Source organism: Manis javanica, chromosome 16 (genome assembly GCF_040802235.1).
Source record: "Manis javanica isolate MJ-LG chromosome 16, MJ_LKY, whole genome shotgun sequence".
Taxonomy (NCBI): Eukaryota; Metazoa; Chordata; class Mammalia; order Pholidota; family Manidae; genus Manis; species Manis javanica.
In genome coordinates, this window is record NC_133171.1 from 58914166 (window position 1) to 58938327 (window position 24162).

Sequence of the window (24162 nt, forward strand, 5' to 3'; positions counted from 1 at the left end):
GTTATAGAGCAGAGTCCAGCCACTGTTTGTCCAGCAGGGTCTCTGACCTGCTCTCCTATGGTTCCTGGAACCATTCCTGCCTTTCTCTTCCCCCAGGTCAGCCCCCAGGCAGAGGCACAGACAGATGTGGAAATCTCTGCTTTTTATTAATTTCGTAACTGGGAAATTCCTCTTGAAAAGGAAAGTGAGTTGATAGAGCAGGAGGTGGGCTGGCGCCGGCAGAAGTGCCAGGATTCCGGGATGGGAGGCGCTGCCTCAGGACCCCTGCAGGCTGGGACTTACTCAGGGCTGGGAGTGAGGACGGGCCATGGGTCTGAGGGAGGATGTTCAGAGGTAGGACACCAGAGAGCTGGCAGATCCCGGCAGGACAGCAAAAGGGCCCGTGGCCATGATTAGAGGGGCAAAAAGTTCAGGATGCCCTCCAAGTGCTGCCTCAGCCAGGGCTGCAGGCGGAAGAGGCTGATGTGGAAATCTCGCGGTGGAGGGATCCTGCCATGGGGGGCCTTTTTGCGGGAGTTTTTATTGGTGCTGCCACAGGGATTGTAGAGACCCCAGCTCACCAGGCCCACCTGGGAGAAGCAGAGAATGGGGTGGGAGGTTGCTGCAGACCCAGCTCCAAGCCCCAACCTCCCTGGTTCCTTCAGAGGTCTCCCTGGCTCCCCATGAGGCCAAGATCCTGTAACCCCAGACCTACAAGCCTCTCCCTTCTCTCCTCACCTGAAAAAACCTGTATCTCCGCTCAAGGAAAACTGCTCCTCCTGATTCTCCTGCCAGAAAGAGGGACAAGAGTCTGTCATACTGATTCTCACCCTGACCCCCTGTCACTGGGGCAGCGCACCCATGTCCTGGCACGCATGCTGGCCACAGGGACACAGGCGGCCTTCTCCTTGGGAATCAGGGCCAGGGGCTCACCCTTGCAGGGATTGTCATCTTCCTGCATCCCACTGCATAGGAATTGGTCTGTCACCACCTCTCTGACATCTGACAAATTGAACATGGTTTTGTCTTGGGTGACATCCTTGATACAGTTTGTCCACTGCAGTAGGGGAGGAACAGAATAGTAGAGAAGGATGGAATGAGCAGTCCCAGGGAACACCTGGCAGTCCAGCTTGGCCTGGATGGAGGGGTGGCTCAGGGTTAGACAGAGAAAGCAGGTGGAGCTAGAGAAAGAGAGACCTTCTGGGAGCTGTCACAGGGGAATCCTGTCCCCCACAGGGGGACCTGAGACACTCACCTCTGTCCCTGTCTTGAGGTTAATGTTCAGTCTGCTCCCATTCAAGGCCACAAAATGAGCAGGAACGCTCAGTTTATTCAGAAGTTCGCTCTCTGCAGTCAAGGAGAAGGGGGCATTGATGCGGATCCCTTTACCCAGTGTCCAGACTCCCGACTTGGGGACTACAGCGCATCTCATGATGTCAGCCCTGAGCCCTTTCCCCAGCATCCTGTGCACCCCAAGCCCCGGCACTCACCGTGGTCTCGGCAGTTGCTGCCTGGTGGTCTCCGCAGAGCCAGATTGGCCCCCACCGTGCAGGGAAGGCAGATGGGCCTGGAGAGAAGGACCAGGGTAACACAGGCCCGTCCTCAGGGGCTCCCCCTCAGGGGCTCCCCAGTACACTTTCCTCATCCCAGGGACCCTCCCATCCTAGACTCTGGCACCTAGCGTGGGTGGACATCTTCACTTTCTGGGCCAGCTTCAGCAGGGCAATGTCATCACCGTAGAACTCCAGGATTCCCTGGTGCTTTTTGGCAGAGACATTGAACCCTGAAGAGATCACCACCATCTCAATATGGAAGTCTTTGCCCCACTGTGACTTGGGATCCCCTGGGAACAATATGGCTGATTAGACTGGGCCATGACTCCTGAAAGAGTCAGAGGCTGGGGACAAGGGGTGGAGGTTCAGGCCATGGGGTCAGGAACCTGGTGTGGGCTCTGCCTTACCCACACTGACCCTCCACAGGGAGAGCTCATCAGCTGTGTGGAAGCAGTGAGCAGCTGTCAGGACCCATTGGTCTGAGATGAGGGCCCCCCTGCAGGTCTCCTGGCTCTTGGGCTGCAGGGAAACAGGTGATCTTCAGGGACTTCTGTGTTTCTGGCCCATGGCCTCTTTCAGCTCTGGGATCCAAGCCCCATCCCTCCTTCCTGGTACCTTAATAGTGACATGCCAGGGTGTCCTCTCCTGGGCAGAGGCATTGGCTGACATGTTTCCCACCCCACAGATGGTGTCTATGAGCTGAGAGACATCTGTGGGCATGAGGATCAGACGGAGAGGGAGGCAGGTGAGGGGCACTGTGAGCAGGTTCCCAGCCTGGACCTCCGGCTGCCTCCTCACTGCCCAGCCCACTCCAAAGGGGTGATGCTTGCTCACCCAGCATGTGCTCAAAGACCTGACGCAGAGCCTCTGTGTCCTGCAGAATGAAGGCATGCCTCTCACCATCCTTCTTGGACCCCAGCTCATTCAGTTCTCTCCAGTCCACATCCAGCTTGCCCACCCCAATGGCATAGATGTCTGATGGGGAGGAAGAAATCACCAGAATCTTGTAGCTAAGGGGCTACTATATGAGACAGGAGCTGTCATTTGGAACTCGGTGTCCTACAAAACCCTACGTGAGCTGGACCCCTCCCCTGCCACCTATTTGACCTCATCTTCTACCACCCATTGCCCTTCACTTCCTCCCAACACCTGGCCTCCTAGAAGTTCCTCAAATTTGCAGTCACACTCTTACCTCAGGCCCTTTACACAAGTTGCTCTGTCACCTGGTTCGCCCTTCTCCCAGACTGCCTTACCTTTTTAAGTCTTGACTCAGATGTCACCATCTCAGCAAAGCCTTCCCTGGTCTCCTTTTCTAAACCTGCAATGCCCCAGACATTTCTATTCCCTCCCAGCTTCAGTTTATACCTTAGCACATATCCTTATTTATCTTGTTGAATACCTCTCATGGGTAAAATTGTGTCCCCCCAAAAGGATATGTCTAATCCCTGGTACCTGGGAATGTGGTCTTATTTGCAAGTAGGATCTTTGCAGATGTCAACAAGCTAAGATGAGGTTGTACTGGAGTAGGGCCCTAATCTGATGCCTGGCAACCTTATAAGAAGGGAATTTGGATGCAGACACACACAGGCAATAGCGTATCTGACAAGAGATGCACTCAGGCAAGGTGATTTGAAGATAGAGACAGAGATTGGATTATCCTTCTACTAGCTAAGAAATGCCTGGGGCCACCAGCTGAAAGAAGCGATGAAGGGTTCTTCCCAAGAGGCTCCAAGAGGGAGCAGGGCCCTGCTGATAACTTGATTTTGGACTTCTACCCTCCTGAAGATGAGAGAATAAATTTCTGTTGGGTTAGGCCACCCAAGTTTGCATGATTTGTTGTGGCAGCTTTAGGAAACTAATGCCTTGCCCCCTCCAGAATGACATCCCCATGGAAGCATGCATTTTTGCGTGTTTCATTTACAGCTGCATCCTTAGAACCAAGCCTAGCCCAGGAGAGGCCATCAGTAAGTACTCTGACTACATGAATCAAAGGAACTCATGAATGAAGCATGGAGGTAAAACTTCAGATCTGGGCCTCCTCTGAGAAAGGAACCTAGTACCATCTCTTCACCCAGAGAGCCTGGGCCACACAACCATCCATGCCTGGCCTCCCAGCGAATGTGGGTACCATCGGAGCCGACCTGGGCTAGCCACACTGTCCAATCCTATTCCACCCTCTGCACCCCTTGTGGCCCATTTTGGCTTCCAGAGGGCCCTGTACTGTGTGCAAGGGGTGAGATGCTAAGATAGCCTGAGAGAGAAGGCTTCACCAGGAAGCCCCCTAGCCCTGGCCTGAACTGAAGCAGCTACTGTGGGCGCTGGACACTAATGACACCCTGCCTATTTGTTTGACTTTCCCTTCAGTCCTACTTCTTTGAAATAAAGTGTTTCTGTGCACTTAGCCCTGGCCCAGTGATGCTAAGGAGTTAAGTAGTGGAGCTAGGTTTTGTCCTCCTTAGGCTAGAGTTTTAAAGAGAAATGTGCTTGCCTCCAAGGGCAGGTGGGGTGGGATGGCATGAACATAAAAAAGAGGACCTAAAGGAAAAATGAAACCTGGGGGCTCAAAACCCGCTGCAACTCCCTTATTGGAGCACTGCTTTGAAATTATTTTCAGGTCAAAGGTCAGTGTACTTTGCATTTAGTCTGAAACTGAGGAATTGTTCTTTTGGAGGCTGCACCTGCCAAAGCCTTAGTTAGTCACCTGCACTGCTAACAGAGGACAGGCTAGGGGCAGTCCCTACAAGGATAGCAGGCCTTTTCTTTTCTTCCTGGAAAGGATCGAGGAACATAGGATGGTGAATAATGCCAGCAATGATGACGATGGCGGCTGCCAACATATACCGCATTTCTCTGTGCCAGGCAATGGCCCCTATCGGCTTCTCAGGCAGGTCCTGGGACAGTCCCCCTCTTACAAGCAAAGAAATTCCCCAGAGCCCCAGCTGACTGAAGAGGAAACCAAAGTGGAAACATGGGCGGTCTGACTCCAGACTCTTCAGTGTGACACTCAGCTGCCTTTGTAGGTAAATCCAAGTGGCTGGAGCTCTAGCTGCAGACCTCATGCCCCCTCAGGGGCAGCCCAGCTGGGGGCTAGGGGCCAACACTCACCCAAATAGTCATTCCTCTTCTGGTTGATGTTCAAGATCTCTTTGATGTTGTCTACAGCCAGCTTGGGAGAGCCGCCCATGTTGGACTTCCCTAGATGGGAGGGAAAGAATTGTCTGTCTGGGTGGGCATATCAGGATCCCCACAGCCCAGGAGGAGGTGGGAGGCAGTCACCCGGGACCCTCAACGCTTACACTTCCCACATGAGCTTCAAGATGTCTTCTTGACAGAAATTCTCTACATGTCGAGCACTGGGCCAGGAGCTACATGTATATACTTTATCCCATTTAATTCTCATGAAACCCCAAGAAGGGTGAGCGTCCTCATTTTATAGGCAAGAAAAATGAGTTCTAGAGGTTGTTACGTCGTTTGGAAAAACCAAGAGATAAATGACGTAGCAGAGGTTCAGCAAACAGTCACCCTTCCACCCAAGTGCCTTGACATCACTGCTCCTGAGCCAGGGTTCCCATCTAGTTCACTCCTACGTCACCTCCCAGGTGGTTTATCATCACAAACCACTTTTATGCACACTACTTAAATCAATCTCCATGAAAACTGTATAGGGAGGGGAGGGTGGTTATCACTGCATCACTGTTATTGCCATCATCATCATCATCACTATTCCTACTTTATAAATAAGAAACTGAGAGCCAAAGTGGCAGAAGGAGAGCCAGACTGCAGGCCTCGTGACCCCATATTGGTGCCTCTTCCACTATGCCAGACCCTCTCGCAGACCAACAATACTCACCATCTGTCAGAAGGATGATGGCATGTCGGATCTCCTGCCAGGCCACCGTGTTCATACCGAGGCGTTGCATCTGGTTATTCATCATGATATAGACGGTATTTAGGGCCTCATAGGTATTGGTTCCAGTTCCATTTTCATGGTCTGGAATATGCAAGGAAAAAGGACTCTTTTATAAGCTTCCCACATACCACCTAGGAGAAGGGAGTCGCTTTAGTCCACCAACCACTGGAAATGCCTTGATCAGCTGGTTCGGCAAACTCAGACCTTTGCTGTTCAGGTAGAGAGTTGGCATCATTGCCTGTTCAAACATTAAAAGCCTTTATCCTTAGAAATGCTCATTGCATAACCCCACTGGAGACCACTCTAGAGTCCCAAGATTCAAATACAGGGTTTCAAAACAACTTGGGCTGTTTTAACCATCTGCTACCTGCCACCCAGTTATGGGGAGATGACAGTATTGAGCCATGAAAACCAGACCATGTGATTCTGGCCTCAGGAAGAAGGCGACGTCCTACACCGTGCATTTGGATGTGCAGCACATTAGAGCAGGCCAGGAGCTGGTGGGAACAGGGCCTCCCAACCATGGGTCTGACTTGGAAGCCACCCCCACCTGAGGAACCAGAGCCCCAGAGCCCTGGGACTTGAATGCCAACAAAAGGCTTCATTCTATCTCTAACTTGTCCAGGATCTGTCTGCCAGCACAGAGAGCTCATCACCACCACCAGCACCCACCTCCCCATCACCTTCATTTGATGACACCCATACCTTTATAGCTGGCATTATCCAGACTGCTGACCACTTCAGTCACATCCCGGGAGTTGTCGTTCAGGACAGACATGATGACTTTGGGCTTTGATGCAAAGGTGATGATGGCGACACTAACATTGATCTCAAAGCTGAAGACCTGTGAAGGGCAAGTGAGAGGTGATGTAAGGGGTCCTAAAACCCAAGAGGAGAGGGTATGAGAGCAAAGGGCCCTGGAGGAGGCAGACAGCCTGGACTGAGACTGGAAGAGACCAGGTCCGTGGGTCAAGTCACTTTCTAAGAAACTGCTACTTGGAGGACGCTAGGAAACTGAAATTTGTCGACCATCTACTCTCTTTGATAAAAGTTGACTCCTCATTTAATCCTCACATCAGCTCCATAAGGGGTCACGATGGTCCCTGTTGCAGAGATAGGAAAACTGAGCCCTGTTAGCTTACTCCAGATCACACCCCCAGGCAGAGATGGAGGCAGAATTTGAATGTGTCAGCACCACTCTGAAGCACTTCTGTCACTGTCGCATTTTGCCACCTCCTGGCTTAGGGACTTACTTAACTTTAAGTCTTAAGATCTAAGGAACGTGAAAACTGCGGTCTTTAAAATGGAGCCAGGAGAAAAATCATGTATCTCCACAAACGATTGTGAGAAGCATAATTACCAAGCAATGTGCTGGCAAGAACTCTAAATCAGTGGCTTCCAAACTCTTCTGTGTGTGCATGTGGTCAATAAAACATTTTGAGCACATACCCCAACACAGGTATACATAAAAACAATTGTATTTATAACATGCATTGCTATTCAAGTATACACATTTTTAAATATACACAGAATGTTGAAATCTAAAAGGAAATCATTAAATACTAATTTCCTAATTTAATTTAAATTAAAAATATTCAACAAGGATACCAGTATTTTTCTGCCCTAATCCTATGGATTATTTTGTGTATCCCTCTATGGAGACCACTGTTCTAGATGATGAATTCCTGGAAAGCGGGCCCTCACCCTTGCTCATCTTTGGTATCCCCCAGCGCCTAGTACCAGCAGAGTGCCTGACACACTGCAGGTGCCCCAACAGCATTTATGGAAGGAAAATTAGTATCCTATAACTGAATCCATGATGCCTGTGTGGCATGTGTATGATCTGGGCAGACTTCTTGGAGGAGATGGGCTGTGAGTAGGATTCTGATGAGGGGAAGGGGACAAGGAGAAACAGCAGGTGCAGGAAGGCCTCTTTGATGTGCAGGCTCCCATTTCCTGACCCTGTCCACCATGATGGAGGCACTCTGCTTGAAGATGTGAAAATCAGTTTCTGCGACACTCTGAGAGGCATCCAGGAGCAGGTACAGGTTCAGGTGACCCGAGCGCTGGATTTGGATTTTGCGGCCCAAGTTTTCTGGGAGAAATGTGGAAGGGGAAGTTTCAGGTATCCACCTCCTATCTGCTCTCTTGCCAAGGGCGCCAGGCCTCCCTGCCCCCCTCTCTCCAGTGTAGCCCCCCGAAGCCTACCGAGGCTCCCGACCTCTGGGGAACCTGCCCCTCTCCTGCTCTGGCCCAGGCCCAGGACCACCCCACTGCCCCCACCTCAAGCACTCACCCTTTTTCTTCTGGGTGGGATTTGTGGCTCCAAGCAGGTGGGACAAGGAGGTGCCCAGGGCAGGGGCCACATCCTCAGGGAAGTCATAAGAGTAAGGCTCTGGGGAAAGAGCCACTGGGGTCAGCCAGGGCCAGAGGTTGGGGCATGCAGGAGTCTCAGGAGGGTCAGGGAAGCTACTCACGGCGGCAGATGGGCTCCGTCCCACTCCAGACCCCATTGCCCTGGCACTCCCGCTCTGCAGACCCTGTCAGAACCAAATTCGAGGAGCAGCGGTAGCTGACCTTGTCCCCAAGGCCAAAGCGGGACCCTGTCCGCACAGAGCCCAGTGGGATTCCTGGACTGGGGCAGTGGCCAGCTGTGAGCAAACAAAGGAAGACGGAGGTGAGCAGAGACCTGCCTCCCCAGCCTCTGGCCCTGCTCCCCCTCCCCCTCCCTCCAGGCTCTCCCTCCTCTCCAGACCCTCAGAGTGGCTGTGGGTCCTTCAGCCTCCCCCTTAGGAGACACCATAACTGTGTTTCCCAGGAGTGTGGAAGGAAACCCTTAAATAGGGTAAAATGTTTAGAACTCAGTGGCCTCAGAAGCCAGCTAGAGAAGCCCATTCCCAGCCCAGGAACTCAGCCTGCATACATTCCAGAGCCCCAGGCAAGATGTTGGCTGAAGAGGCCTTGCCTCCACAGAGAATATGTGTAATTCATAAACCATAGTGAGACATCATTACACACCCACCAGAATGGCTAAAACTGAAAAGATGGATAATTCCAAGTGTTGAAGAGGATGTGTGGCAACCAGAACTCTGTTGCTAGAATGTCAATCAGGAAACTTTGCCAGCCTCTACTAAAAGAAACCATGTGCCAACCTAAGACCCAATAATTCCACTCCTAGATTATATGCTCAACAGAAACAAGTGCATATGTGCACCAAAAATCATATACAAGGATGTTCATAGAGATTTACTCACAATAACCCAAAATTGAGAATGCATAAATAAATTTAATATATTCACATGATGGAATTACACATGTGAATAATTATTATTATTATTAAAAATAATAATAATAATAACAAACTGCTGATACACAGGACAACATGGATAAATCTCATAAGCAGAATGTTGAATAGGGAAGCCAGATGCAAAAGAGCATGGTCTGTATGATTCCATTTGTATGAGGCGTTAAGAATAAGCTAAACTAATCTGTGGGACCGAAATGAGGAGTGTAGTTAGTTACTTGGGGAGGGACGGGAGAGAGCTTCCTGTGATGTTGGACGTGCTCTCTGTCTTGGCTGGTGATTACATGGGGGCGTACACGTGTAAAAGTTCATCAAGCTGAACGCTTAAGATTTGCACACATTACCATAGGCAGATTATACCTCAATTTTCCAATAAATTACATTTATGTCTGCATAAACGGATATTTGGCAAAGAATCAAGGACACTAGCACAGAACCAGTGGCTGGGCTGCTAGGTGAGGGCGAGGTTCTGCCGTCCTGGGGACTCTTCATCCTCTGTGTTATGTACTCAGAACCATGGTCCACGAAGTTCCCAAAACCCACAGACAAATAGGGGAGTGGCTCTGGGGAATCCTGGGAGCCCCACTTCTGTCAAGCAGAGACCCTCACTATTCACAGGTGCAGCAATAACCATGACAATAGTAAATGTGGCATTCAGTAGATGCCAGGGACTGTTCTAGATGCTTAAGAATATAAACTTACTTAACCCACACAGTAACCCCATGCTGTCAGCACTCTTGCTATCACCATTTTGCAGATGGGAAAACTGAGGCTTAGAAGTTAAATAATCTGCTCAAAGGCTCTCAAAAGTCAGAGCCAGACTTGGACCCCAAACTGGCTCCAGAGGCAAAGCACTTAAGCAAAACATTTGATTCTCTCCCAGCATATAATCCCTGTAATAGTCCAGGGGGAGCCAAACACCAATCTTGCTTTGAGGCATTTGGGAAAGCTGGACAGAGCATGTAGAGGCTTTATGTTGGATCTGCAGCTTAGCACCAACTGCCCCAGGCTACCTGCAAGCAGGTGATGTTTGACCTGTAGATCTCAATCTACCAAAATCTAGGAATATTATTTTGGCACCAGAAACACCAGGCCTCTACCCCCATAGAAAACCCCCCTGAGCACACATCTGGCCCCTGGGTTCCCAGGAGACCCAGGCACTTTGTAGCCATCTGTTGGTCACTCACCACCGTTGTCGCACACGGCTGTCTCCCCATCCCACATGCCGTTAGGACGACATTGCCGTACAGGTGAGCCCCGCAGGATGAAGCCATCCTCACACTCAAAGCTCAGGTTGCCGCCCACAGGGTGGGACCCCAGCCGTGGGGTGTACATGCCGTTCTCAAAGGAAACTGGGGCAGGACAGCGAACAGCTGGAGCGAGAGAAGGGAATGAGGATAGAGGGATGGAGAGATAACACCTGGGCTGGGCATCAAGTGGTGATGTTCAGCCTGAATGCAAGGGAACAGCCAACCTGTTGTCAAAATATTAAGTTGATGCATGTGAAATGTATCAATTGGTTAAACATTGGCAATTTCACACAGTTCAACCTAATAGATTGATAAATAGCCACTTCTCTCAGCCCCCTGAGGGCCATGGCCACCCCAGCCCCTCCCCTTGGATCCTGGATGTCCCACAAGTGGGTAACTAAAGGAGTAATGCCTGGCACAACAGGGGACCCTGGGACCATTCAGCATCCATTGTGAATGGTCAGTATTGTGCAGCCAGTTGTTAAGTATTTCAAAAATTGTCCCTGGCTTTGGTACCTCACCATCTCCGTCACAGCCTACTTCACATGCCTCACTATGGGCAACTGATATGTTCTCACTATTTTGAAAAGCCCTTTGGAAAAGTGGCTTTGCCATCCCTGCCACACCATCTAGTCAGGTTCAGCCCCACCCAGACCAACTCCTAAATCAAAGTTCTGGGGTTGCCACTGGCAGGGCAAGGGCACCAATCCAGGCCCACAAGCAGCCTCACATTTGCAGACCGCCTTTGTCAGCCGGGTGGACCTCAGGGTCTGCCACTGCCCATTGCTCTTGCACAGCCGTGATGCCGGGAAAGGGTAGTAGCCCAGGGGGCAGGAGTAGGTGAGGATACTCCCAGGGGCCCAGCCATGGCTGAGCATGAAAGTGCCACCGCCGGAAATATTCACGTTCTGAGGGCATGAGGGAGTGGCTGCAGCCAAGCCTGTGGGCATGGGGACAGAATACAGAAATGGAAAAAAGAAGGAAGGCACGGATGAGAAAAGGAAAGCAGAAGACTGTCCCTTTCACACGTGGGAACTCAACCTGGGTAGTCCCAGCCTGGCCCACAGAATCCTGACATCCCCCTCCCCTGCTCCTACCTGGGCACAGGGGCAGCAGGCAAAGGAGTGCCATCAGTAGGTCCATGGTGTCCACAGCAGGGGCAGAGAGAGGCAGAGAATTGGGACAGGGAGAGGTCATCTGACTTCCCGAAACCCAGGGCTGGCTCAGCAGCTGTTTCATTTGCTGCCAGAGGAGAGCAACTAGGGAGTGGCAAGAGGGACGTTCTGTGGTTAGGAAAAAGATCACCAGGGAGTGGGGACTGAGCCGAGGGGCTGAAACCTTTACCCTGTCTCCCTAATCCCAATATTTCCAGAGTCAGTTGATGTCCACCATGGGCTCGGCTCCCCGCTCCCAGAACCCCCCCAGCCCCGCCTCACACACATGCATGCACACACTCTTTCAGGAATAGTCTGAAGCACACAAACCCACAAGCCATCCAAGATATTGCAAAACCATTTATTTAAGTAAAGTTTCTATTTTCTTTTGGGTTTTTCCAAGTGGATTTTAATTCCTTAGAGCCTGGCATTGTATTGTCTCTTTAAACATTAACCTCCAAGAGATTGAGACCTATTTTCTTAGAAATTCTTGATACACAGAAAAGATTCACAATCTTTTTCTTCTCCACAGCCCTGCCCCAGAGAGAACTAGGAATAAACACAAAATCAACACTTAGTTTTGGAGACTGGAAAAACATTTAGAAACTTTTTATGGGAATTCTAGTAGATAAAATTCCCAATTTATAAAATAAAGAAGTCTGGGGTTGGCTACCCAAAGTAATAAAAGTATTTTTGGATTTGGGATGTGCCTTTATATTATAACCTGCATTTGTATGAAATGCAGGAAGCAAAGAAACTCTGAGCTAATATGTTAGCCTCCCCGTCCCACAGAAGTCTCTTTAATATTTTGTCAAACAATGTGGAGTATAAATAAATAAGATCAATCAAAAAATAGGATGAAATATGCTGATGTCAGACCAGCCCTGCCCACCTACTAGGACTGTTACAAGAGAAATAAGCCACTTTCAAGTTTGACTGTTCAAGTTTGTGAAAATGTTTTTGATTGGCGAATAACTTCTCAGAAGCATACATACATAAAGTGGGGTTCACCTTGGACAGAACTAACCAAATGCAGGAAGACAGTGATGCCTGGGTGCTGGGGGTCTTAAAACTACTGCTGTGGCTGGGCTGCTGGTAACCCCACACCCCAGTATTTGTTCTCTGAGATGTTTAGGAGGACACACAGTCACTCAGCTAAAGACTTTATCTCCCAGTTTCCCTTGCTGCTAGGTGACCAAGTGACATGTTTCTGGCCAATAGGATGTGAGTAGAACTGATGTAGCTTTCGGGTTATAAATAAAGGGAGTGTGTCCTCCCTTTCCCATGAGCTGGTATATAGACCTGATGGAAACTTGACAGCAACATCCTGAGGATGACAGAGCAAACACACAGAGAAGCCTGAGTCCCCAGCACAGTGCTGATGTCAGACCAGCCCTGCTCACCCTCTAGGACTGTTACAAGAGAAATAAGCCAACTTCAAGTGCTGGGTATTAGAGATGATCACAAATATTCTGGTTTTGTCTCCTTCCAGTCACAAAGTAGGATAGAACTTCCCCATCCACTTGCTCTGGCCAATAAAAAGTAAGATAACATATACCACTTCCAGGTGAAGCGTTATAGGCCAAGGCAGTCTTCACCATGCTCTTCCCCTTCGTATAGCCACACTAGAGATGCTGGCTGCTACATCAGCCCAGATTCCTGGGCAACACCAAGAGTAGAACCCGTGCTGACCCTCAGCAGATTTGTAATGTGAGCAAAAAATAAACCTTTGTTGTTCTAATCCACTGTATTACCACAGCTGCAGGAAAAAAGGAAAAAAAAAAAAAAAGCAATAATACCACCCAAAATGTAGGGGCTTAAAAAACGATTTATTCTTTCTCATGATTCTGCGGATTGGCCAGGTGATCCTCGTGCCAGTCTTGCATGGCCTCACTCATTAGGCTGCAGTCAGCTGAAGGCTGAGTTCAGGGGGATAATGGGACAGCTGGAGCTCCCTGCCCCGTGCTTTGTCCCTGGCCCCTCAGGGCATGGCCCTCTCAGGACAGCGTTCTCTGAGACCCAAAGCATAAGCTGCCAGATCTCTCGAGGCCTGTCTTCAGAGTCACTTAACATCACTTCCATCATGTTCTGTTGGCAACAGCAGATCACAAGGCCAGCCCAGACTTATGTATGAGGGAAACTTGACCTCATGATGGAGGAGTGGCAAGGTCACATCGCAAGAAGGCACGCACACCAGAATAGGAGAGCTGTCTGGCCATATTTGCAAACCACTATGGCAACCGAGACTTGGAGGTTGTTTGTTACCAGGACATAACGAATCCTCACCTGAGTGAATACTTAAACTGTGGAATTTGGGGTGTCCTCTTTAAGCTGCTGCTAATAGACTGAATTGCATCACTGCAAAATCCATATATTGAAGCCCTAATCCCCAATGTGACTGTATTTGGAGATGATAGGACCTATAATGAGGCACTATTTATACTCAAATCCACGTCTCAAGGGCTGCTTCTAGGGGAAGACCTCATATTAACAGGAAGTACTATGTGCCAGACACTTTTCTAAACACTTTACATGTAGGAGCTCACTTAATCCTCACAATAAGCCTATGACACATGTATTATCATTACCCCCACTTTACAGATGAGGAAACTGAAGAACAGAAATTTTAAATGACCTGCCCCCAGAATCACACAGGTACTGGCAGAGCTGGGATTCAAACCCAGGCAGCATGACATCTGAGTCTACACTGTAGCCCCCAGGCTGTAGTGACTTCCTAACATCTCTGACGTGCTCTGCGGAGCCTCCGGAACTTCCCTCCAGTCCCAGTTCCAGCCTGTCACCCATGCCCTCTACCCCAGGCACTGCCTCTTGCTATTCCTTCCTATGCAGCCTTCTGCCTTCTTCTCCAACCCCTCATCCTCCGGGAAGCTCTGTCTCCCATTCCTGAAGGACCTGTCCACAGGATGCACTGCCTTCTAGTTATTCGTGTGCTTATCTCAGCTTCCCCAGAGGAAGGACTGAAACAGTAAGTTCCATGAGGAAGGTCAGGCTCATGGTTATACCAGACTCAAGAGTGTGCCCCCACAGAAGCCCCTCCCCAGGCCTGTTCTCACTCCAAGTAAACAGCGTCCTTCAGATCAGCAACAAAAGCGTCTTTGGTTTCTTTTTCTTCCATTTATTTTTTAATAAAAATATTTACATTGAGTCAGACCCACCTACTTCCTCTAAGAAGTGACTGCCAGTGCACTAGGTCCATCGCCACCCCCATTCCACATGCAGTCACCTACCTGTGTTGAACCAACTGCCCAACAATAACCTTGAGAAACCTCTACAGAAATCACCCTGAAGGCCTCAGAAAAGAGTTGTGCCCATCCTCTGGCCCCTCCCTACTCCACAGGCTCCTCCAGGACCCTGGGTCCCAGAGGCCACCCTGCAGGCACAGACTCTGAGTGGGGACACTGAAGCTCCTCTCTTCCCCCATGCATTGCACAAACAATTCCTGAGATTCAACAGGCATCAAGGGTGGAGTGGGTACCTCCCAAGAAACAGAAGGCCTGTCCCTGACTTCCTACAAAGAGCTACATCTCTTTCAGATGGAAACTCAGCCCCTGGGATCAGCCAGGCCAGGGTGTGCCATGTGTCCTGGGGGTACAAATGTGTCTGTCTGCTCATACCAGAGCCCCCACCTCACCTTGTTCATCTCATCCCCCTGGGGTCTCCCAGCCCTGGGGAGCCAGTGGTGCATGTAATCCTCCCTCCCCAGCTGCTTGCCATGGATCAAAGAAGAAATTACAGTGGAAATTAGAAAACAGTTGAAGACAAAATGAAAATGAAAACACCACATACCAAACTTATGGGATGCTGCAAAAGCGATGTTAAGAGGGAAATTTACAACTGTAAACGTGTACATTAAAAAACAAGAAAGGTTTCAAATCAACATCCTAACTTTACAACTTAAAGAACTGGAAGAAGAACTAGACCCAATGCTAATCCAGAAGGAAGTAATAAAGATCCGAGTAGAGATAAAAGAAATAGGGACTAGAAAAACAATCGAGAGATATCAGAGAAACCAAAGGTTGGTTCTGTGAACATATCAACAAAATTGGCAAACCTTAAGCTAGATGGACTAAGAGAACAAAAAGAGAGAGAAGGCTCAAATTACAAATGGACCATGTAGCAGGTGATTTATGGATTATGGTTGATTTTATTAGGTGTGATTATGGTATGAAGTGTACAAACAGAAGTATTTACAGATGAACTTATATGATTTCTGAAAAAGGCATTTGTTTTAAAATTTTCTGGTGGCACGGGGTCCAGATTAAATTAGGGTAGCAAAACTACTGAAAATTGTTGACATTGTGTAATCCATACATGTGAGTTCTGTATACAATGCTCACAACTTTTGTGCATGTTTGAAAGTTTCCATAAAAAAGTTTAAAAATAGTATATTTTAACCCTCTTTGACCATTAAGTGACTCAGATCAAACAAACAAGTAAAAACATTGGACAAGACATCAAGATGCTGGCACACAATAGACATTGTCAAAAATATTGACAAGCAGCAGCCATGGCTCTGCACTACCCCATGGCCTGGGCCTCAGCAAGGGCCACAAGGTGACCAAGAATGTGTGCAAGCCAGGGCACAGCTGCCACCGCAGCTATGTTCATGCAGGCCGTGATCCGAGAAGTGCATGCAGCTTCACCCTATATGAGCAGTGTGTGCCACAGAGCTACTCGAGGTCTCCAGGGACAAGCAAACCCTCAAACTCATCCCAAAAAAGGGTGGGAACCCACTTCCATGCCAAGAGGAAGAGAGAGGAGCTGAACAGCACCCTGGCAGCCAAGGACTGAAGCCCCACCCTCTGTGTAGAGCAAAACCTTTACAGAGAAACAAACAAAATTGAATGCATAAGTGATAAAACTCAGGGAACATAAGTACTGAATCATCTTGCAAGTTACATCTACCACTTAAATTAATAAAAGAGCCACTTTTGCATTCATCTTTTTAGTGTTTTATTAGCATGAGTCAGTTCTTTGGGGCCCAGTCATTTCTGTATTTTTAAAATCTCATTTCTGAGTTCATATAGCCAAGAGCAAGACTTTTTGAAAAATGGCCACATAAAGGTAAAGCCACTCTTTGGAGTCACCTGTCATCCTTCCCCAAGTGACATGCTGTTATGGTTTTATAAATTGCTATAAAGCCTACCTTGTAAGGTGGCTGTACTAAATGGGGGTAAGGCACCCAAATTAACACCTAGTACTGACAGGTAGCATTTCACCAGGAGCAGCCACTCCCAGCCCCCTGCATCTCCCCACCTACTTCTGGTCTAGCTGTGGCTGCAGTGGGTGGTTCTTGGGCATTCAGACTCACCTTGTACCCAGTCACACTGACTGGGCCTTCTCCAGAGCCTCGGTGCCCAGTGGGCAAGCACAAGTAGGGAAGGCCCCAGAGTCGACCTGCAGCCAATCAGAGAATGCAAGTTGGTGGGTAGATGCTCCTGCCTCCTGTCCTTCAGGTGGACTCCTTCTGGAGACATTCGGTTTCTCTCCTCAGGAAGTTCCAGCAGAATTGAAAACCCATCACACACACACTTCTGAGTTGGGCTTTCCTCCTTCATGATCTCCCACTCCCTCACCTCTGCTTTCTGGAATCACCTGAGTTACCTGCCTTTACCTATATCCCAGGGACACTCAACTCCAATAGTCCCTCTCCCACCCTTCTCTCCCAAAATCCATGGCTCCTCTATCATGGACTCTCGCCCACCAACACCCCAGTCACACCTAGACTGTAACATCAACACACAGATGTATAATTCATCAATTTACTGATCTGTCCACATTCCTGCAGCACAAACTGCTCGAGGACAGGGACCCTCCTGTGACATGTTTGGGATCCCCCAGTGTCCAGTGGGGTAGAGATGTAAGTCAGTCAGCACTGCAGTAGTCACTGAAGCGGTTCACCAATTTTCCCATTTCCTACCCTCCAGGAACATGGTGGGATGAAATTTCTCAGTGCTATGGAAGTTAGGCATAACCACATGACTTACTTTCACCAGTGAAATGTGAGCACAAGCTAACGTGTTGTGTTTTTCCAGGGAGAAGTGCTAATTGCCAATGCAGCTAAAGACTCTGCAACCCCCTCTTTGATTGGGGCCTCCTTTAACTTGGGTCGCAGAGTGACTACGATCAGGGTGCCCCCACACCACTCCACTGACCCAGCAGGTAGGCTCAATGAGAAATGAAACTGATGTGTTAAGCTACTGAGATAGCAGGCTTGTTGTTACTGCAGCATTACTTAGCCATGCTGACTGACACCAGCTGAGATAGGAACTGCATATTAAATTCACAGAGACACAGAGATGGGGAAATCAGGTCTCACCAGAGGCTCAGAAAAGCTTTACAGAAGAGCTGGAGATAAGCCTTCAAAGGTGAGTGTTCAACTACCCAACAAGTAAGAGAGAGGGCAATCCAGGCAAAGCAATACACATGAGCAGAGGCTTGGGGTCAGGAACCCCAGAGACTTTAAGGGAACTGCAAGTAGTTGGGGAAGTTTTAGGATGGAAGAGGGAACAGGAGGCCACAGAGAGACAGGACATGGAGGAGAGTGTGCCCTACTCAGGAGCCAGGGTCGCTAGCTTGTAAGGCAGTTACAGTTGAGCTTGAACAACACAGGGGTTCCAGCACCAACTCCCCCACTGCCACCATCAGGCAGTGGAAAATCTGCCTGTAACTTTGGACTCCTCAAAAACTTAACTACTAATGGCCTACTACTGACTTGAGCCTTACCAGTAACACAAACAGTCAACAAACACCTATTTTGCATGTTATATGTATTATATATTGTATCTTACAGTAACGTAAGCTAGAGAAAAAAAAATGTTTTCAAAACTGTCACAAATCTCAAAAAAATTTTCCATCATAAGAGGACTCAAGTCAAAATGGCCATCCTGCCCAAAGCAGTATACAGATTTGATACAATCCCTATCAAATTACCAACAGCATTCTTCAACAAACTGGAACAAATAGTTCTAAAATTCATATGGAACAACCAAAGACCCCTAATAGAAAGCAATCCTGAGAAAGGAGAATAAAGTGGGAGAGATCTCACTCCTCAACTTCAAGCTCCACTACAAAGCCACAGTAATCAAGACAATTTGGTACTGGCACAAGAACAGAGCCACAGACCAGTGGAACAGAATAGAGACTCCAGACATTAACCCAAACATATATGGTCAATTAATATACGATAAAGGAGCCATGGACATACAATGGGGAAATGACAGTCTCTTCAACAGTTGGTGCTGGAAAAACTGGACAGCTACATGTAAGAGAATGAAACTGGACCATTGTCTAACCCATACACAAAAGTAAATTAGAAATGGACCAAAGACTTGAATGTAAGTCATAAAACCGTAAAACTCTTAGAAAAAAACATAGGCAAAAATCTCTTGGACATAAACATGAGTGACTTCTTCATGAGCATATCTTCCTGGGCAAGGGAATGAACAAGTGGGACTATATCAAGCTGAAAAGCTTCTGTACAGCAAAGGACACCATCAATAGAACAAAAAAGTATCCTACAGTATGGGAGAATATATTCATAAGTGACAAATCCAATAAAGGGTTGACGTCCAAAATATATAAAGAGCTCATGCACCTCAACAAACAAAAAGCAAATGATCCAATTAAAAAATGGGCAGAGGAGCTGAACAGACAGTTCTCCAAAGAAGAAATTCAGATGGCCAACAGACACATGAAAAGATGCTCCACTTCGCTAGTCATCAGAGAAATGCAAATTAAAACCACAATGAGATATCACCTCACCCCAGTAAGGATCGCCACCATCCAAAAGACAAACAACAACAAATGTTGGTGAGGTTGTGGAGAAAGGGGAACCCTCCTACACTGCTGGTGGGAATGTAAATTAGTTCAACCATTATGGAAAGCAGTATGGAGGTTCCTCAGAATACTCAAAATAGAAATACCATTTGACCCAGGAATTCCACTTCTAAGAATTTACCCTAAGAATGCAGCAGCCTAGTTTGAAAAAGACAGATGCACCCCTATGTTTATGGCAGCACTATTTACAATAGCCAAGATATGGAAGCAACCTAAGTGTCCATCAGTAGATGAATGGATAAAGACGAGGTGGTACATATACACAATGGAATATTATTCAGCCATAAGAAGAAAACAAATCCTACCATTTGCAACAACAGATGGAGCTAGATGGTATTATGCTCAGTGAAATAAGCCAGGTGGAGAAAGATAAGTACCAAATGATTTCACTCATACGTGGAGTATAAGAACAAAGAAAAACTGAAAGAACAAAACAGCAGCACAATCACAGAACCTAAGAATGGACTAAAGTTACCAAAGGGAAAGGAACTGGGCAGGAGGGGTGGGAAGGGAGGGATAAGGGCAGAGAAAAAGAAAGGTGGCCTTAGGATTAGCATGTATAATATGGGGGGGGCGTGTAGGGAGGGCTGTGCAACACAGAGAAGACAAGTAGTGAGTTTACAGCATCTTACTACGCTGATGGACAGTGACTGTAATGGGGTTTGTTGGGGGGACTTGGTGAGGGGAGGAGCCTAGTAAACATAATGTTCTTCATGTAATTGTAGATTAATGATACCAAAAAAATTTATATGGAGAGAGAGAGAGAGACTCTTGAAAAAAAAAGAGGACTCGAGCAATTCAAACCTGTGTTGTTCAAGGGTTAACTGTAGTTATGTGGCATTTTAGATAAGGAAGTGATATGATTCACATTTCAAAAATGTTATCCTGGAATCAGTGTGGACCATTAACTGAAGGAGCCTGAAGACCATTTAGGAGGCTTCATAGTCCTGGCAAGAGACGGGGGGCTAAAAGCAAGCAGAGAAATGGGGAAGGACAGCAGGACAATACGAGGAGACACAGAGGCCCCTCTGAGCACTCCCTGGGCTCTCATAATGGCCGAGTTGCCCTCATCTCAGCACTTATCTCAGTGTCCTGTGGCAGCCTATTTATTACCTATAGTCTTCTTGAGGATAGGAAATGTGCCTCTTTTTTTTTTTTTTTACAAATTTACATTTTATTATTCAATTTAAAAGGCCATGAAATATGAGAGAGGTTTTGGCTTCCTGGGAAACAAACTTGAACAAAAGAAGTTAAATGTATCCAATAAATAGATAGGAGTATTTAGCTTCTAAAGAGATAGGCTTTTTTGTCAAGAGTTATATTTAACAGGACAATTTTCTGTATTAAAATGATTGTTCACTATTAGAACAATTCCTCATTTCCTTTTTTTATGTTTTTTTGTGGTAAAATACACATAATAAGATTTATCACCTTAACCATTTTTAAGTATACATATCAGTGTTTTTAAATTCATAATGTGCAACCATCACCACCATCCATCTCTATAACCCGTTTCATCTTGTAAACTGAAACTCAGTACCCATTAAATGATAACTCCTCATTCCCCCTCCCCACAAACCCCCACAACCACCTTTCTATGCCTATGATTTTGACAGCTCTAAGTATATCATATAAATGGAATCATACAATATTTGTCCTTTTGTGACTGGGTTATTTCCCTCAGCATTTTCTCAAGGTTCATTTCATGTTGTAGTATGTGTCAGAATTTCCTTCTTTTTAAGGCTGAATAAATATTCCATTGTATGTCTAGACCACATTTTGTTTACCTGTTCATCTGTTGATGGATACCTGGGTTGTTCCCCATTTTAGCTCCTGTGAATGATGCTACTATGAACCTAGTTAGTTGTATGAATATCTCTTTGAGACCCTGCTTTCAATTATTTCAGATAAATACACAGAAGTGGAATTTCTGGATCATATATTAATTTTATTTTTTATTTTCTTGAGGAACTACCATGCTACTTTCATAGCAGCTGCACCAATTTACATTCTCACCAACAAGGTACAAGGGTTTCAATTTCTCCCCATCCTCAAGTAAGAGTGTCTTATTCTCTTTTACCACCATCAATAGCTCAGGGTTGACACACAGTAGGAAGTCATATTTATTAATGAATGGATAAAGGATTTGGTAGCTAAATATATATGAGGGATGAGGGGAAAAGAGAATTCCCAAGTTTCTGACTTTGGTGATAGGATAGATGATGGCACCACCACCTGTGACTATTGGAGGAGAAACAGGTTTGAGGAGAAAAAGAACAGATTCTGTCCAGGACATATTGTGTGTGACACACAGGAGGAGATGGATGGATGTTCTAGACTAGGAACAGGAGGGAGGTCTGGTGGGAGACAGAAGCATGGGAGTCTGTATCAGTGAGGGTTTTCAGAAAAATAGAACCAATAGGAGATATATGAAGAGATTTGTCTTAAGGAATTGGCTCATGCATTGTGGGGGGCTGGCAAGTCCAAAATCCAGCCAGCAGGCTGGAAACTCAGGGAAGAGCTGATGTAGTCTTAAGTTTGAACTTGTAGAGCAGGCTGGCAGGCCAGAAACTGAGTCAGAATATCAGTCGTGAGGCAGAATTCCTTCTCCAGGAAACAGTTTTTTCCTCCTAACGCCTTAACTGATCGGATGAGGTCCACCTACTTATCAAAGGTAATCTCCTTTACTTAGTCAACTGAGTACAGATATTAATCATATCTACCAAATACCTCCACAGAAACATCCAAACTGATGTTTGACTAAACAACTGGACACCAGAGCTTCCCCAAGTGGACACATAAGATTAACCATTACAGAGTCATCAGGGTGGTAAGGACCTCTTAAGAGCATATGGTGTCACCCAGGGAGAACAAGATTAAGGCCAAGGACACCAACAATTAAAAGGTGGACAAAGGAAGAGAGTGAGGGTTACGAAAGAGGCTGAGATTGTAGAAAAAGGGAACAAAACGAAAGAGATGTCCAGGAAAGCGGTGTATCAAGCAAGTGTGGTCCAATGAGCCATAGGCTGCAGTAGATGAGATGAGGACAAAAAATCAGGTTGCTGATAGAGACCTTTTTACAGGCAGCAGCAGTTCCAGTGCTGGTGGGGGGTGTACATCTGTGCAAGTGCTTCTGACACTATATCAGCATCAGTCACGGCAGCTAACCCTGTGCAGACGCCACCAGCCAGCAATTGCACTCCTAGGAAAATACTGATGCGTGCTATTTAAAGTGTGGTCCTCCCACTGGCAGCCCCAGCAGCACCAAGAGCATGTCAAAATGCAGAATTCCAGGCCCCAACCAGACCTACTCAGATCTGCCTCTAAACAAATCTCCAAATGATTCATGTGCACAATGAAGTCTGAGAAGCACTTCGTCTTCAAACTTTTCGTTCACGTTTAAAAAACTTTGCAAACTATGTGCCCCTGGCACATTTTGGTGCTGGTATCTAAAATTCCCCTCCAATGTTTAAATAGTTGCAAAAGGACGTAATTTTCAGTGTGTTGTAAACACTGACCTTTTTTGAAAAAGCGTTATTTCACTCTTCTAATGATACCCTCTATGATTTATTAAAAGGTACATGACCACATTCTTCTTTAACAGTAAGAAATACCACATTGTTCCATTTCTTCTGAATTCCTATTTGTTCTTCTACCTCCCAAACATTATCCTAATATATTTTATGTTTGAAAGTCTTTTATTCTCTCCAACAAAAATATGTATATTAATTAAAATTGAATTTTTAGAATTTCCTGTGGCCTTAAGACTCTAAGTGGTAAACTTTTCTTCCGGATTAACTAATTATTATTATTATCATTAACAAGTATTGATCAAAACAACATGAATGTACTAAAAATTTTGCTAAGTAGTGGTTAAGCATAAAAAATAAAATTGCATTAGAAGTGCAATTCTAAATAAGATGGGTGGGTCACTTTCTTTTCATTTAGTTCACATATTTATGGATGAACATTACTTAGTCCTGGAATTAGGATTCAGCATGAATTCATTTTTGTAGACATAAGAACTGAAAATTTTGTTCCCATAAATATGTAGATGGAAATAGGAGTTTTTTCATAGCAATGTCACTAAGTTCTTTGAAATCACATGAAGTTATATGCCAAAATACAGTGCTGTCATCAAAAATCAATCGGCTGGTCTCCTCAACAAATAGTTCTGGGAAAACTGGATATCCACATGCAAAAGAATAAAGCTGGACTCCTACTTCATATTGTACAAAAATTAACTCAGAATGGATCAACAACCTAAATAAAAGAGCTTAAACCACTAAAACTGTTAGAAGAAAACATAAGAGTAAATCTTGATGATCTTTGATTTGGCAATGGATTCTTGATATGTCACCAAAAACACACATCAAAAGAAAAAATAAATAAATTAGATTTGAATTAACATTAAAAAATTTTGTGCATCAAAGGACAGTCTATCAAAAAAGTGAAAAAGACAACCTACAGAATGGGAGAAAATATTTGCAAATTATATATCTTAGAAGGACCTAGTATCCAGAACATATAAAGAACTCTTACAACTAAACCACAAAAAGGCAAAAAACTCAGTTTTAAAATGGGCAAAAGGACTTTGATAGACACTTTTCAGAGAAGATAGACAAATGGCAGCAACAAGCACATGAAAAGATATTCAGGGGAGGTGCCAGTGAAAACCAGTTCCACTTCACACCCACTGGGACAGCTAAGAGAGAGGGCAGGCAGAAAGAAAAGGAGAGAAAAGAGGGAGGGGAGGGAAGGAAGGGAAAGAAAAAGTGTTGGCTAGGATATGGAGATACTGAAACCCTTTTACAAATGCGCTGGTGGTAATGTAAAGTGATTCAGTTGCTATGGAAAACAGTTTGGTGGTTCCTCAAAAGTTAAATATAGAATTACCATATTACCCAGGAATTCAACTCCTAGGTATATACATTTAAAATAAACTGAAAACAGGTACTGGACATGTACATGTACATATGTGCACATAGCAGCACTACTCACAATAGCCACCAACAGAAAAATGAATAAACAAATTGTAGTAGATGACACATTGGAATACTATCCAGCCTGAAAAAGGAATGTAGTACTGATACATGCTATAACATAGATGAACCTCAAGGCATTTTGCTTGTGAAAGAAGCCAGACACAAAA

The 24162-nt window shown here is 46.3% G+C and overlaps 1 protein-coding gene across 2 annotated transcripts; it reads right to left on the reverse strand.

Annotated features, from left to right (window-relative positions):
* Window positions 1-127: 127 nt before the first annotated feature.
* C2 (complement C2) lies at window positions 128-16663 on the reverse strand. 2 transcript variants are annotated; one of them, XM_017655216.3, is made up of 19 exons: window positions 16483-16663; window positions 11094-11255; window positions 10727-10936; window positions 9934-10119; window positions 7920-8093; window positions 7739-7837; window positions 7404-7537; window positions 6148-6286; window positions 5383-5523; window positions 4638-4727; window positions 2367-2507; window positions 2148-2242; window positions 1940-2051; window positions 1657-1822; window positions 1470-1546; window positions 1235-1326; window positions 913-1036; window positions 718-767; window positions 128-569 (listed from the first exon to the last, which is right to left on the reverse strand). In XM_017655216.3, the coding sequence occupies exons 1-19, from the start codon at window positions 16646-16648 to the stop codon at window positions 393-395; spliced, it is 2535 nt and encodes an 844-aa protein (XP_017510705.3). In that variant the 5' UTR covers window positions 16649-16663; the 3' UTR covers window positions 128-392. The 2 variants fall into 2 exon arrangements, with proteins under 2 accessions (XP_017510705.3, XP_017510706.3); XM_017655217.3 differs by lacking the exon at window positions 10727-10936.
* Between the last annotated feature and the right edge of the window lie 7499 nt (window positions 16664-24162).

Bases quoted from the DNA above. Each gene is read 5' to 3' on its own strand.
- C2 (XM_017655216.3), bottom strand. From the start codon at position 16,648: ATGTCTCCAGAAGGAGTCCACCTGAAGGACAGGAGGCAGGAGCATCTA. The intron at 10,937-11,093 runs GTAGGAGCAGGG...CCATGCCCACAG, and splicing joins CCTGCTGCCCCTGTGCCCAG to GCTTGGCTGCAGCCACTCCC. The intron at 7,538-7,738 runs GTGAGTGCTTGA...CATTTCTCCCAG, and splicing joins TCCCACCCAGAAGAAAAAGG to AAAACTTGGGCCGCAAAATC.